The 14,563-nt window shown below is 44.8% G+C and overlaps 3 protein-coding genes and 1 pseudogene across 10 annotated transcripts in view; 1 reads left to right on the top strand and 3 right to left on the bottom strand.

The window, feature by feature from the left end:
- The window catches only part of LOC109921544 (histone H2B 7-like), a 331,158-nt gene that overhangs the window by 300,452 nt on the left and 16,143 nt on the right, over positions 1–14,563 (bottom strand). The window lies entirely within an intron of this gene.
- LOC109936469 lies at positions 2,381–2,904 on the bottom strand (annotated as a pseudogene).
- Positions 3,905–4,401, bottom strand: LOC125487739 (histone H2B 7-like). The gene has a single exon (XM_048619920.1). It carries the CDS (start codon positions 4,372–4,374, stop codon positions 3,994–3,996), a length of 381 nt encoding a protein of 126 aa, XP_048475877.1. The 5' UTR covers positions 4,375–4,401; the 3' UTR covers positions 3,905–3,993.
- On the top strand, positions 6,962–7,395 carry LOC109936468 (histone H3). Its single transcript, XM_020535084.2, has one exon. It carries the CDS (start codon positions 6,985–6,987, stop codon positions 7,393–7,395), a length of 411 nt encoding a protein of 136 aa, XP_020390673.2. The 5' UTR covers positions 6,962–6,984.

The raw sequence follows: 14,563 nt of genomic DNA, 5'->3' as shown, positions 1-14,563 counted from the left end.
TCCTGGATATGCTTCATATATTTATTCAGACAAAGCTTTACTCCACATAACCTGCCCTATTTATATATAACTCTGCTCCAATTCTTGTCAGAATTATGATGGGACAGCTTAAGTGGCCATGTGAGGGACAAATGTATTCATGGTGAAGGGATAAAGTCAGTTTCTTTTTTGAATAGCTGACTGTGCACAGGATCCCAGGTCATAGCATGAGTTTTGAGATGACACAATTTGGCAATGGTGTAAGCAAGGAAAAGAAGTGGAGCAAACTTCAGGAGGCTACAGGGATTCTGATAAAATGGACAACAAACCAATGGGTGGAATGCAAAATGGGTGCAGGGACAGTGAAAGTTCTGGTTTAATTTATGTTAAACCGAATCTTGCGTATGTGGAAAATAAGGCTGGAATTCTGTCTGTTCAGGGAAAGCATGTTAAAAGCTGTTTCATTCATACTTCCTTGCATTTTAGAAAATGTTAGTTTGTTTGGCAGAAGGATGTGGGGAGTTGTTTGAAGACAGTTGGGTTTTGATTGAGGATGCTGTTCCCACAACCTTCCAGGAAGTGGTCTGAGATAATTACGTGCTTCACACTGCCTGGATTCCTTTCTATGCTTCAAACGCGAATGTACAGAAAAGCTTACATGTCAGATCAGCCACTGAATTTACTTGTTTGTCATAGTCGTAGAATGGTACAGCTTGGAAACAGGCCCTTTGGTTGACGTGGACGAGTTGGTCCAGACTGCCTAAATTAACCTAGTTCCACTTGCTAGAATTTGTCCCTTATTCCTCTAAACCCTTCCTATTCATATACACATCCAGATGCTTTTTAAACATTGTAATTGTACCAGCCTCCACAACCTCCTCTGGCAGCTCATTCCATGCATGCACGACCCTCTGAAAAAGTTGCCCCTTGGTCATTTATTATCTTCCTCTTCACACCTTAAAACTATACACCCTCTAGTTTTGGATTTTGCCACCCTAGGGAAAATACCTTGCTATTCACCCTATCCATCTCCCTCATGATTTTCTAAACCTCTGTAGAGGTCACTCCTCAGCTGCTGAGGTTCCAGGGGAAAAAAAAAGCCCCAGCCTATTCAACCTCTCCCAACAGCTCAAACCCTCCAACCTTGACAACATCCTTGTAAATCTTTTCTGAACCCTTTCAAGTTTCACAACATCCTTTGTATAGCAAGGAGACCAGAATTACACATAGTATTGCAAAAGTGCCCTAACAGATGTCCTGTAAAGATGCAACATGACCTCCCAACTCCCATACTCAATGCACTGACCAATACAGACAGGTATACCAAACACCTTCTTCACTATCCCATCTACCTGCAACTCCACTTTCAAGGAACTATTAATCTGCACGGCAACGTCTCTTTGTTCAGCAACATTCCCCATCAAGGTGTGCAAGTTCTGGCCTGAGTTGGCTTTCCAAAAAGTAGCACCTCACATTTACCTGATGTAAACTCCATCTGCCACTCATTTGAGTTCATTCCACAAATAAACAGTTTCTCCAATTCCATACTAACCTGTTCTGACTTTCAAATCTCGATTGTCTAAATATAAAATTTAAAAAAAAAGAGAATTGCAATCAAATAAAGCTCATGGGTGGATTAATTCACTCCCATCTCACCACTGGATGCAGGTGCATATCTCATATTCACTATTTACTCGTGATTGTATGTGATATGTGCCACCTAAGGAGCATTGCAAACAGTACAACATTAAGTTGCGAAAGGATATTGAAGCCTGTAATTCACACTCATCTAGAATTCTATACATAAAGCACGCTAAACCACTCGATTAAATTCTAGTCCATGAACATTGGTATTAGTAATCCTAGACTGAAATCACCAGAACCATCGATTAGATGCTAGTTTGTTTTAAATACTCGTTTCAGCTTATTCATCAAAAACCCAATGTTAATATAAAACAAATTAAATAATCTCAAATCTTTAAATCAAACATTCAACACAAAATACAGCACACGTTCAACAACTGCTTCAGTGCTAAACATACAACCGCCATCCTCTCTTCAGAGAGCCGCCCAAAACCTTACATTGAGAGCGAGACCCGAGAAGAGGATAGCGGCATATGCGGAGGGGGTACAGTACTGCAGATAGTCATATCTGGTCGAAAACATCATGTCAAGAGATACTGAATCGCTTTGTGGTTACCGGGGTCATTATTTCTAGATTTCTAAATTTATTGGTGTTCCTCCACCAGTGTCAGATCTTTCCAAAGCAATTACAGGAAACTGCCGCATGGATGCATTCCGTCCAGGCGGTTATAGCTCAGTAACAATAACTGACGGCAGGGTGAATATTGTGTTACCGGTCTCTCAGTAATACGAAGGAAATTAAAATTAACTCGGCAGTGGTGACAGTCCAGTTTCTTTCACAGATGCTGTGGGTGGCTCTTAAAAGAGCCTTTGGGTCGGCAGATTTAAGAACGTCTCTTCACTTTTTAGTGGCGCCCCCAGCGGCGGTTTTCTTGGGCAGCAGCACGGCTTGGATATTAGGCAGCACCCCACCCTGAGCGATGGTCACCCCTCCCAGCAGCTTGTTGAGCTCCTCGTCGTTGCGCACGGCCAGTTGGAGGTGCCTGGGATGATGCGGGTCTTCTTGTTGTCCCTGGCCGCGTTACCGGCCAGCTCGAGGATTTCAGCCGTCAAGTACTCGAGCACCGCAGCCAAATAGACCGGCGCTCCGGCACCCACAAGCTCAGCATAGTTACCCTTTCTCAGGAGCCTGTGATCACGGCCCACCGGGAACTGGAGGCCAGCCCAGGACGACCGGGACTTCGCCTTGGAGCGAGCTTTCCCACCAGCGCCCTTTCCTCTCCCAGACATAGCCACAATATCACAAACACCTTCATTGAGAATGCTGCAATGCGCCCACATTCCGCCCTCTTATACCTTCGGGAGGAATGGTGGTGCGGCCATTGCTGAGTGGTCACATTGTTCAGCGTCTCCTAATTTCGTTTCAATTTCCAACCAGACACCTGCTTCACTCCGGAGAGGAGGCCGCAAAATACCGGCGCCAAATCATCAACTGCTTTCTTTCATCCTCGAAAAGCCCGCCAAAATGTACAAAAGAGGGAGTTTTACAGAGGAATGCGTAAAGAGTTACGAGTTAGTTTAGTTTTAGCTTACAAATGTACACTTCACACAATCTCTTTACCTCATTCAGTCCATTTAAATCTCTCAATTTCGGATCTTTAGTGGGATTTTCTGAATTTTAAGTACAAGCGGAAACAAGATCAAAGCGCCAAAAGCCACACTCTGCAGCATTCTTTTTCTTTCAATTTATTTAAAAAGCCTATCGGTATATTGATAAAACATTAGACATCGTTCTTCCCGGTGAGCGCATTAACAGCGAACACCGTCTCTGGACAATATTTTAAATTCGCGCTCCCTTATCGTACCTGATCACACCTCAGCAAAAGCACAAATTTGCTGTTCCAGTTCTGATTTATCTCGGTTTATTTTGAAAGTCTCTCACCCACAGAACAAAGCCTCATTTACAGCACTCTACGAATGGACACAACTCCCGTGGAGATTTGGAAATTAAAACAAAAGACCAGCGATTTCAAAATGTATCTATTCGGGGGATTCAAGAACAGGGAGACATTTTTTTTCCAGGGATGAACTTCACGGTTCATACTCCACCACGGCGTGCAGCTCCTAAACTGACCGAGTATTAAAGGACAACTAACGGAATTAGCTCAGCAATGGCTGGTTCAATTTGCTCTCTCTCTGCAGGTAGGGAAGAGACTGTGTGCGAACGCAACCGAAAACAAAGTGCAGAGGAACAGCGACCACTTATCACACAAACTTGAACAGCCAAATGCGATTCCCCAGAATCAATTTCAAACTAAAGCAAATCAGTAATAAAGAGACAATGGCTCAGCTTCTTTTAATGAAGTTGTGGGTGGCTCTTAGAAGAGCCTTTGGGTTATGGATGTGTGTTTTTCAGCACAATGTGGTGCCTCACTTGGAGCTGGTGTACTTGGTCACCGCCTTTGTACCCTCCGACACGGCGTGCTTGGCCAGCTCCCCGGGCAGCAGCAGCCGCACGGCGGTCTGGATCTCCCGGGAGCTGATGGTGCTGCGCTTGTTGTAATGGGCCAGGCGGGAAGCTTCCCCCGCGATGCGCTCGAAAATATCGTTGACGAACGAGTTCATGATGCTCATGGCCTTGGAGGAGATGCCGGTGTCGGGGTGAACCTGCTTCATCACTTTGTAGATGTAGATGGAGTAACTTTCTTTCCTGGATCGTTTCCTTTTCTTGCTGCCTTTGCCTGGCGCCTTCTTGATGATTTTCTTCGCGCCCTTCTTAGAAGTTGGCTGCGATTTCTTCTCATCAGCCATGACGACAATCACTTTCAGACACAAAATAAGAAAAAAACTCGGAGCTCGCTTTTTATAGCCTGCCGGCGTCAGCAATGCTAATGAAGGATGGGGGAAAGTCTTATTCTTGATTGGGTAGTTTACAAGAATGTCAGACCATGACATCAGCCTCTCTGTGATTGGTTAGTGCGGGACACAATGTAGATCTGTCAGGGTCTGCAATGAACTGTGAAACAAAATGAAATTTTCATTTTCTGATAAAGGGTCTAGGCCCGAAACGTCAGCCTTCCTGCTCCTATGATGCTGCTTGGCCTGCTGTGTTCATCCAGCTCTACACCTTGTTATCTCTGAAATTTTGTACACGGCTCAAACTGCCAGCTCATTCTAAATTGAACTGGTTATTGTCATTTAATGATATTTTGAACACAGTACCTGTGAGATTTTAATTGTGACAACGTGTTTTATTCTGCTTATGACAATCTTTTGTGTATAAAATATTATTTTGTTTCATCATTACGCTGGAGGCAGCATTGTGTTGTTAAGAGATTCAGGTTTATGAGGGATAGTTTGCCAAATATCTGTGTCTCTGCAATCTGAAAATGGAAGTGCAGTTATCAATCTATCCTTGTCTGTTTATGCAGTGAGAATGATTATTATTCTGTCACAATCTTTTCCTGTCATACAGTCATACAGATGTACAGCATGTTAACAGAGCCTAGGATCCACCTCGTCCATGGCAACCAGATATCCTAGATTAATCTAGTACTGTTTGCCAGTATTTGGTTCATATCCCTCTAAACCCTTCTTATTCACATACTCATCCAGATGCCTTTTTTGTAGTTTTATCAGTTGTAGTTTTATCAGCCTCCGCCAGTTCTTTTGGTATTCAATCCATATACACAACACTCTGTGTGCAAATGTTGCTCCTTAGGTTCCTTCTACATCTTTCCCCTCTCACCTTAAATCCATGCCCTCTAGTTTTGGATTCTTCTATCCTCGGGAAGAGATCTTGATTATTCACCATATCCATGCCCCTCATAACTTTATAATGTTCAAATCAAGTCACCACACTGCCTCCAACACTCCAGGGGAAAAAAAAAGCCCCAATAAGCCCTGCCTACTCAGTCTATCCCTATAGCTCAAACTCTCCAACCCTGGCAACGCACTTGTAAACCTTTTCTAAACTGTTTCAAGTTTAACAACGTCTTTCCTATTGCAAGGTGAGACCAGAACTGAATGCGGTATTCCAAAAGTGGCTGAACCAATGTTTTGTGCAGCCACAACATGACCTCCTAATCTGTACACTCAATGCACTTACCAATCAAACACCTTCCTCACTGCCCTGTCTACCTGTAATTCCACTTTCAAGGAGTGATGAACCTGCACTCTAAGCCCTCTTGGTTTCGCAACACTTCCCTGGAGCTTACCATTAAGTGTGGAAGTCCTGCCCCGATTTTCCCTTACAATATGGAGCACCTCACATTTATCAAAATTAAACTCCATTGGCCAGTACTCGGTCCATTGGCACTTTTGGTCAAGGTCCCAATGTAGTTTGAGGTCATAGAGTCACAGTGTAATACAGTATGGACAAAGGCCCTTCAGCCCAAACTGGTTCATGCTGACCATGGTTCCCTTTCAGCAAGTTCCAATTGCCCGCATTTGGTCCATATCCCTCTAAATCCTTCCCATCCATGTATCTATTCAAACTTTTTTTTAAATGTTGCTATTGTATCTGCCTCAACCACTCTCTCTGGCAGCCTATTCCACATATGCACCACTCTCTGCGTGAAGAAGTTGCCCATCAGGTCATTCTCAAATCTTTGCCCTCTCACCTGAAACTATCTCCTCTAGTTTTCAAGACAACAAGGTGCAGAGCTGGATAAACACAGCAGGCCAAGCAGCATCATAGAAGCAGAAAGGCTGACGTTTCGGGCCGAGACCCTTCATCAGAAAAAACTCCACCTGCTCCTATCATGCTGCTTGGCCTGCTGTGTTTATCCAACTCTGCACCTTGTTGTCTCGGATTCTCCAGCATCTGCAGTTCCTACTATCTCCTCTAGTTTTCAATTCCCCATCCATGGGCAAAAAAACCCTATATGCATTTATCCTATCTATGCCTAGCTATTAGCTTTTAACATGTTTAAATAGGCGGGGTTGTTTCGATTCATTAACGGCGGTTACACGTTCGGTTGATCAGTTTGTCTGGGCTGTATTAAACCCCGCGCTTTCCACCTGCCTGTTACAGACAGATCAGGAAATTATCCCGCATCCGGTCCGCGCGCTCTGTAAGCTAGGTTTAAATAAAACCCTACAAAGCACAAGATTTTATCATCGTTGCCGGCGGGCTCTATCTTACCTTTAAATGTTTAACTTCATCCCAGGATTTGTGAAAGAGGGTGAAATCGGCGGTCTTTTTGAAATTGACAAACTGTTATTTGTTCCATGTTATCCAATCAGCCTACAACATTTATTCTTCTGTACCTCCTGGAGCTGTTTCTCAAGGCGCTGAGGGACGGGACTGTATCCAATCCCAGCTCGAGGGCGGGCTCTCCATAGCCTTAAATATGCAGCACCGCAGCAGGCCTGGCATTGACAGCTGTCGCCTGTGTGTGTTGCGGAGAGTTAAAGAGGATGGCTAGAACCAAGCAGACAGCGCGCAAATCCACTGGAGGGAAAGCTCCCCGCAAGCAGCTGGCGACCAAAGCGGCCCGCAAGACTGCTCCGGCCACGGGCGGAGTGAAGAAGCCTCATCGCTACAGGCCCGGCACGGTGGCTCTGCGGGAGATCCGCCGCTACCAGAAATCCACCGAGCTACTGATCCGCAAACTGCCCTTCCAGCGCCTGGTGCGGGAAATCGCTCAGGACTTCAAGACCGATCTGCGCTTCCAGAGCTCGGCTGTGATGGCCCTGCAGGAGGCTAGTGAGGCTTACCTGGTGGGTCTGTTTGAGGACACCAACCTGTGTGCCATTCACGCCAAGCGAGTCACCATCATGCCCAAAGACATCCAGCTGGCCCGCCGGATCCGCGGGGAGCGCGCGTAAACGGAGTGTGTCCGGCCCTGCATATTCACCCCAAGAAACACAACGGCTCTTTTCAGAGCCACTAAACTATACACAGAGAGCAGCAATCGGCAGGGTCTATTGGTTACTTTATTATGCGCCCATGTTTCTCTATTGTTTTAATACGTCGTTTCGGCTATTATTTAAGAAATTAACTCTGGCTGAGAAATTGACTTGTCACGTTAATTTAAAGACAATTCAAGTAGCTGCAGGGAAGTTATAAATTGATCCGCAGTACATAATTGAAGGCTCCCTGTGTGCAGGAGATTTATGATTGACAGTAAAATGCCTCTTTCTGCCTATTGTCTCCCTTGGCGTTACCCCAGCTCAGAAGCTGGGCGGGGAAAAAAATTGGTGCCAAATCATCAACCGCTTTATTTCAAATTTGAAAAGCCCGCCAATTTTTAAAGTAGAGATCACAGAATCTCTTTTCCCTCACGTCCTAGCCTGTTTCGGTGGATGCTGTTCGGGTCAAAACCAGAAGTTGCTGAAAAAGCTGAGCCGATCTGGCAACATCTGTGAAGGAAAAAATCAAAGTTAACGTTTCGGGTCCGGTGACCCTTCCTCAGAATCGCAAGAGTCGCAGGACCTGAAACGTTAACTCTGATTTTTTTTTTCTTCATAGATGCTGCCAGACCTGCTGAGCTTTTTCAGCAACTTCTGGTTTTGGTCCTGATTTATAACACCCGCAGTTCTTTCGATCTTCGGAGCGTCGTTCAGACTCGACTGGCTATTTCCTGCTGTGTCGAGATTCCATGAATGTTCATCCCGGTCAACATATCAATAGGGACACAGTCGTGAGACAATACTTTAAAGTCTCCCTCCTTTCTTTTGCAAAAGCTACACATCTATTATTGCAGTGTGGCAGCTGTTCTGAGTTTTAGCTCAGTTCATTTTGAAAGCTGTTGCTGGAATGGAGGGTCTGGACTATAAAACTAGGGTCAATAGACTGGGACCTTTTTTCATTGCAGTGTCGGACTTTACAAAGGTTTATGAAGTCATCTTGGGCATAGATAAGGTGAATAACAAGGATCTTTTCCTGAGGTGAGCGAGTGCAAACTGGGGTGGGACATGTTTTTTAAGGTGAGTGCAGAAAGTTTTATAAAAAGGGCATGAGGGGCTACGTTTTTAGACAGTTATTCATGTGTGGAATGAAATGCCAGAGGAAGTGGTGGATGTAGGCAGTTGAAACTTTTAACAGACATTTGGATACCTCCATGAATAGGAAATAGGAGGGATATATGTGTGAAATGTAGGCAAATGGGTCTACTCCAGTTTAGCAACACGGTTGGCATGGACTAGCTGCACCAAAAGGTCTGTTTCCATGTTTGTCTCTATATGAACAATATCCAGGCTTTGGCTGAGAAGTTTCAAGTGACATTCACAGCCAGCAGAAAGTCTCTGCAACTGCACGGACAAATCTCTCATGGAGTTTTTGAGAAGGAAAAAAGTAACGAAGTGTAAAATGTAATTATCCATGGAACTCAAAGATGGGGCATTTCCTTTATTTGCCAGGGGTGGAACTCCGGGTTCATACCCTGCCAGGATTTGTCACCCCTGAAATGAAGTATTAACGAGCAACTTGAGCAAACAGAAGCAGCTGAACAATGAGCCACTGGAGTTTGTTTTCTCTCTCTCCTAGGTATAACTCCACACTTGTATCAATGAAGTTGACTGTGAATGGCTCTCTGGCAATTACGGCCGGGTTATCAATGCTGGCACAGCCAGTGATGTTCATAATCTGATGAACAAATTCAAACCACATTAACCTCTGTATTTATAATACATGTAACATGCATGGAGGCTTCAGTGTTTTGATGATTAGCATTGACACTTTTCTAGTGATGAGACCTGCTCACAAGCGGCATGAGGGGTTGACAATAAGTATGCCAGTTTCCCAAATCTTGATCAATTTAGCCAAGGTAAAGCAGGCTGTGTTTTCTTTTTCAGTAAACGTTCTTTCTTGAATAATTGAGGTAGGGGCTGATGTTTAAGGTGAAATGATTGCCTTTCAAAACTGCTTGGAGAGAATGTGTGAATTGGCAATATCTTTGCCACGCATCTTCTCTTCACAGAAAAATCAGTTGTGAAACTGGATCCTGATCAGAACTTGTGGCTTTTTTTTGTTGTTGTTTAATGCTGTCTTAGCACATACAATGTAGCTGCATTAACCCCCACTTGGCCCATCAGCTCATTATCACAGCTTGCTGTACAAAAGTTTCTTTCAGGGGATTTGGGGTGGTTTTTTCAGCCTTTTGGAAACAAAACTGTCTTGGTTAACTTCTGCTTCAGCATTTGGTGCTGATGGTATCAATAGGAGAGTTTGGTCAGTGCATTGAGAACAGTAGTTGGGACGTCATGTTGCAGCTGTACAGGACATAGGTTAGAACACTTTTGGAAAACTGCATTCAATTCTCTCTGCAATAGGAATGACAAGAATTTGACTTATTGTGATATGTACCTAAATAGTGAACAGTTTTTTGTTGGCAAGCAGTACAGTCAGATTATAGTAAGCAAGGGCATATGTATCATAGTGGAACATCCTTGGAAAGAGTAGGGCATACAAGTTACACTTCACAGGACATTGCTTAAAATTATGTTGATCTTGCATTGCTTAAGAGTCCATTCATCTGTCTAATAATGGCAGGGAAGAAGCTGTACTTGAACCTGCTGGTGTGTGTTCAAATTTCTGCCTGATGGAAGAGGTTGTAGCAGAGCATTACTGGGGTGGGATTTCCACAGCAACAAGAGTCCATAGATGGGACATTGGCTTCTGTGATGGTCTGGGGTGTGCACACAACCTTCCGTAGTTTCTTGTGGACCTGGGAATAGCAAGTTCCATGACTGGCCTTTATGAACTCAGACAGTATGCTTTCCATGGTGCATGTGCCAAATTTCCTGAGCAACCTAAGGAAGAAGCAAGAGATAGCAAGGTGTAGAGCTGGATGAACACAGCAGGCCAAGCAGCATCATAGGAGCAGGAAGGCTGACGTTTCTGATGAAGGGTCTAGGCCCGAAACATCAGCCTTCCTGCTCCTATGATGCTGCTTGGCCTGCTGTGTTCATCCAGCTCTATAACTTGTTATCTCAGATTTTCCAGCATCTGCAGTTCCTACTATCTCTAAGGAAGAAGCAATGTTGTTTTGCCTTAATGACCACTGCATCTATGTGGGAAGCCCTTGGCAGTTTGTCAGTTATTGTAACTCCTAGGAACTTGATGTTCTCACATTCCACGCTTTGGTGATGGAGATGGGGGCATATTCTCTTTTCCTTCTGAAGTCCATTATAAGTTCTTTCGTTTTGTCAATATTGAGAATTTTTTTTTAATTTATCATTACACCATATCACCAAACCCTCTATCTCTTTTTTTCTGTAATTCGAATCATCATTGTTTGATATTCATCTTATCACAGTGGTGTCGTCAGCAAACACGGAGATGGCATTCGTTCAGAATTTTGACAACAGTGGAGTCTACAGGGAGTACAGTAGGGACCTGAGAATGCATTCTTGAGGGCTGCAGTGTTGATTGTTATCATGGAGGAGATGCAGTTGCCTGTCTTCAATGATTGCGGTCTATGTGGAGCCAAATCCGAGGTCTGAGTTTTGAGACCTGTCTGGAAGGGATATTGGTGTTGAAGGCGGACCTGTAGTTGATTAGCAGGAGCCTGACTTAGATGTCCTTGTTGCCCAGACATTCCAGGGATGATTGTGGGTCTGGGGAAATGGCATCTGCTGTGGAACTGTTACACCAGTAGGAAAATTGCAAGGGATTGAGGCAGGCTGGAAGTCTAGAGTTCATGTGGGCCATGACCAGCCTCTCTAAGCACTTCATGATTTTGGATGTCTGAACCACTGGGTGGTAGTGATTAAGGCACATTGCATGTGTTTTTAGGTACTGGGATGATGGTGGTCTTCTTTAAGCAGGTGCGGAGTTTGGCTTGTAGGAGGGAGACGTTAAAGATGTCAGTGAATACCTCTCCACAGGATCTAAGTGCACGGCTGGGAATTCAGTCCAGGCCTGACACTTCCCTTGGGTGGATTCCCAGGTAGACCAATCTGATGACCACAGTGACTAAGGGAACAGGTGCATCCGGGCCTGTCGGGGCAGGGGACACCACGGCGCTGGTGTTCTGCTCAAACCAAGCACAGAGCATCAGGGAGGGATTTGACTTTGTCCACTATCTTGCTTTGCTCTATTTACTTCATTTTGTTTCCCATTTGTGGTGTTTAGCCCTTGTCCACAGGTGGGGGTGGAGTCCATCTGGTTGGTTTGGGCCTCTAACTGGGTCTAGTCCTGCCTCTTGATATCTCTGATGGATTTGCTGAGGTCTTCTCCCCTGGATTTCTTGTATCAGTCTTGGTCATCCCCTTGGATGCTGCACTCCTGGTCTGCAGAAGGGAATGGATTTCCAAGTTCATCCAAGGTTTCAAGATGGGGAACAGCCAGATTGACTTGAAACTTTTACTTTAAGTTTGAAAATGTTCATAAGATTTGTAAGGTGTTCAGCTTCAGGGAGAAGCTGGGAAGGCTAAGGCTAGTTTCCCTGGAAACATGTAGGCTGATGGATGACTTTTAGTGACTGAGGCTTTCCTCTGGGTGCTCTGTTTTCCTCCCATAGTCCAAAGATGTGCACGTTAGGTGGCTTGGCTACACTATGCTAAATTGCCCAGAGGGTCCAGGGAAAGGCAGAGTTACAGGGATATGGAAGGGGATTTGATTTTGGAGAGATGCTCTTTAGCAGCTCGCTGTGGACTCGATGGGCTGAATGGCCTGCATCCACACTGGGGATTCTACGATAGTACAGGCAGGAAAATGAGACGCATGCAAGAATAATGCGCAAAGGGTCAGCAACTGTTCATTATCAGAAGCAAATGTACTTGCAACATGCTGTACTGGGTCAATTCAGCTCTCTGTAATGCGGTTAAGGGAAATGTGAAACTGACTGAACGACATGCACAGGGACTGAGCAATGCATTTGTAATATGATTATTCTGCTCTCCAATTATATTACTATTGCAACTTACAATAAGCTCATGATAATTTCTCCCTCTGCTCATTGGCTGCCAGCTCTTAGTGTGACTGAAATCAGGATGGATTTCATTTTTATATCAAACTGTGACAACTACAGGATTGGTGAACAATGTGATTGAAATTTGACACCCAAAGTCCCAGGCACTGTACATTTAAAATTAAATCAATGCAACAGAAATTAGGTCTCAGCTTCTTTCACCCATGTTATGGGTGGCTCTTAAAAGTGCCTTTGGGTTGTCAGATGAAAGAGCAGTCTCTTCACTTTTTTCAGTGGCACCACCAGAGGCAGTTTTCTTGGGCGGGTCCACCCTGAGCGATGGTCACCCCTCCCAACAGCTTGTTGAGCTCCTAGTCGTTGCGCACTGCCAGCTGGAGGTGCCTGGGGATGATGTGGGTCTTGTTGTCCCGGGCCACGCTACCAGCCAGCTCAAGGATTTCAGCCATCAGATACTCGAGCACCGCAGCCAGATAGCCCGGCGCTCTGGCACCCACACACTCAGCATAGTTACCCTTTCTCAGGAGCCTGTGAACAGAGTAGGGAGCAGGAGCAGGCCATCCTGCCCCACCACTCAATAAGACCATGGCTGATCTTTGAGGCTCAGCTCCACTTACCCACCCACTCACCATAACCCTTAATTCCTTTACTGTTCAAAAATTTATCTAGCCTTGCCTTAACAGTGAGGCAGCTTCAACCGCTTCACTGGGAAGGGAATTCCACAGATTCACAACCCTTTGGGTGAAGAAGTTCCTCCTGACCTCAGTCCTACATCTGCTTCCCTTTATTTTGAGGCTATGCCCTCTAGTCCTAGTTTCACCTGCTAGTGGAAACAACCTCCCTGCCTCCACCTTATCTATTCCCTTCATAATCTTGTATGTTTCTATAAGATCTCCCCTCATTCTTCTGAATTCCAATGAGTATAATCCCAGTCTACTCAGTCTCCTCATAATCCAACCCTCTCAACGCTGGAATCAACCAAGTGAATCTCCTCTGCACCCCCCTCCAGTGCTAGTATATCTCTTCTCAAGTAAGGAGACCAAAACTGCACATAGTACTCCAGGTGTGGCGTCACCAGGACCCGAAACAGCTGCAGCATAGCCTCCCTGTTTGTAAACTCCATCCCTCTAGCAATGGCAGACAAAATTCCATTTGCCTTTTTAATTACCTGCTGCACCTGCAATCCTACTTTTAGCGATTCATGCACAAGGACACCCAAGTCTCTCTGCACAGCAGCATGCTGCAATTTTTACCATTTAAAACAGTCCATTTTGCTGTTATTCCTACCAAAATGGATGACCTCATTTATCAACATTGTACTCCATCTGCCAGACTTTGCCCACTCACTTAGACTATATACCCCTCTTCAGACTTTGTCTTCTGCACACTTTGCTCTACCGCTCACCTTTGTGTCATCTGCAAATTTTGACATACCATACTTAGTCCCCAACTCCAAATCATCTATGTAAATTGTAAACAATCGCAGTCCCAACCCTGATCCCTGAGGCACACCACTAGCCACTGACCACCAACCAGAAAAACACACATTTACACACTCTTTGCTTTCTACTGGTCAACCAATCCTCTATCCATGCCAATACATTAGCTTGTTTTACCGTGGGACTTTATCTTATGTAGCAGCCTTTGGTGTGGCACCTTGTCAAATGCCTTCTGGAAATCCAGATACACGACATCCACAGGTTCCCCATTGTCCACCACGCAAGTAATGTCCTCAAAGAATTCCACCAAATTAGTTAAACATGACCTACCCTTCATGAACCCATGCTAGGTATTCCCAATGGGACAATTTATATCCAGATGTCTTGCTATTTCTTCCTTAATAATAGATTCAAGCATTTTCCCCACTACCAAAGTTAAGCTAACTGGCCTATAGTTACCTGCTTTTTGTTTACTTCAGTTTTTAAACAGTGGCATCATATTGGCTGTTTTCCAATCTGCGGGAACCACCCCAGAGTCCAGAGAATTTTGGTAAAAAATTACCAGTGCATTTGCTACTTCCCCCCCCCCTTACCTGTTTTAGTACCCTGGGATGCATTTCATCAGGGCCAGGAGACATGTCTACCTTTAGCCCCATTAGCTTGCCCAGCACTGCCTCCTTAGTG

The sequence above is a fragment of the Rhincodon typus genome, chromosome 44 (genome assembly GCF_021869965.1).
Source record: "Rhincodon typus isolate 14 chromosome 44, sRhiTyp1.1, whole genome shotgun sequence".
Classification (NCBI taxonomy): Eukaryota; Metazoa; Chordata; class Chondrichthyes; order Orectolobiformes; family Rhincodontidae; genus Rhincodon; species Rhincodon typus.
Note: the sequence above shows the minus strand (reverse complement) of the source record. Positions and strands in the feature narration are given on the sequence as shown.

Excerpts from the sequence above, each read along its gene's own strand:
- LOC125487739 (XM_048619920.1), bottom strand. The coding sequence starts at position 4,374 with ATGGCTGATGAGAAGAAATCGCAGCCAACTTCTAAGAAGGGCGCGAAG.
- LOC109936468 (XM_020535084.2), top strand. The coding sequence starts at position 6,985 with ATGGCTAGAACCAAGCAGACAGCGCGCAAATCCACTGGAGGGAAAGCT.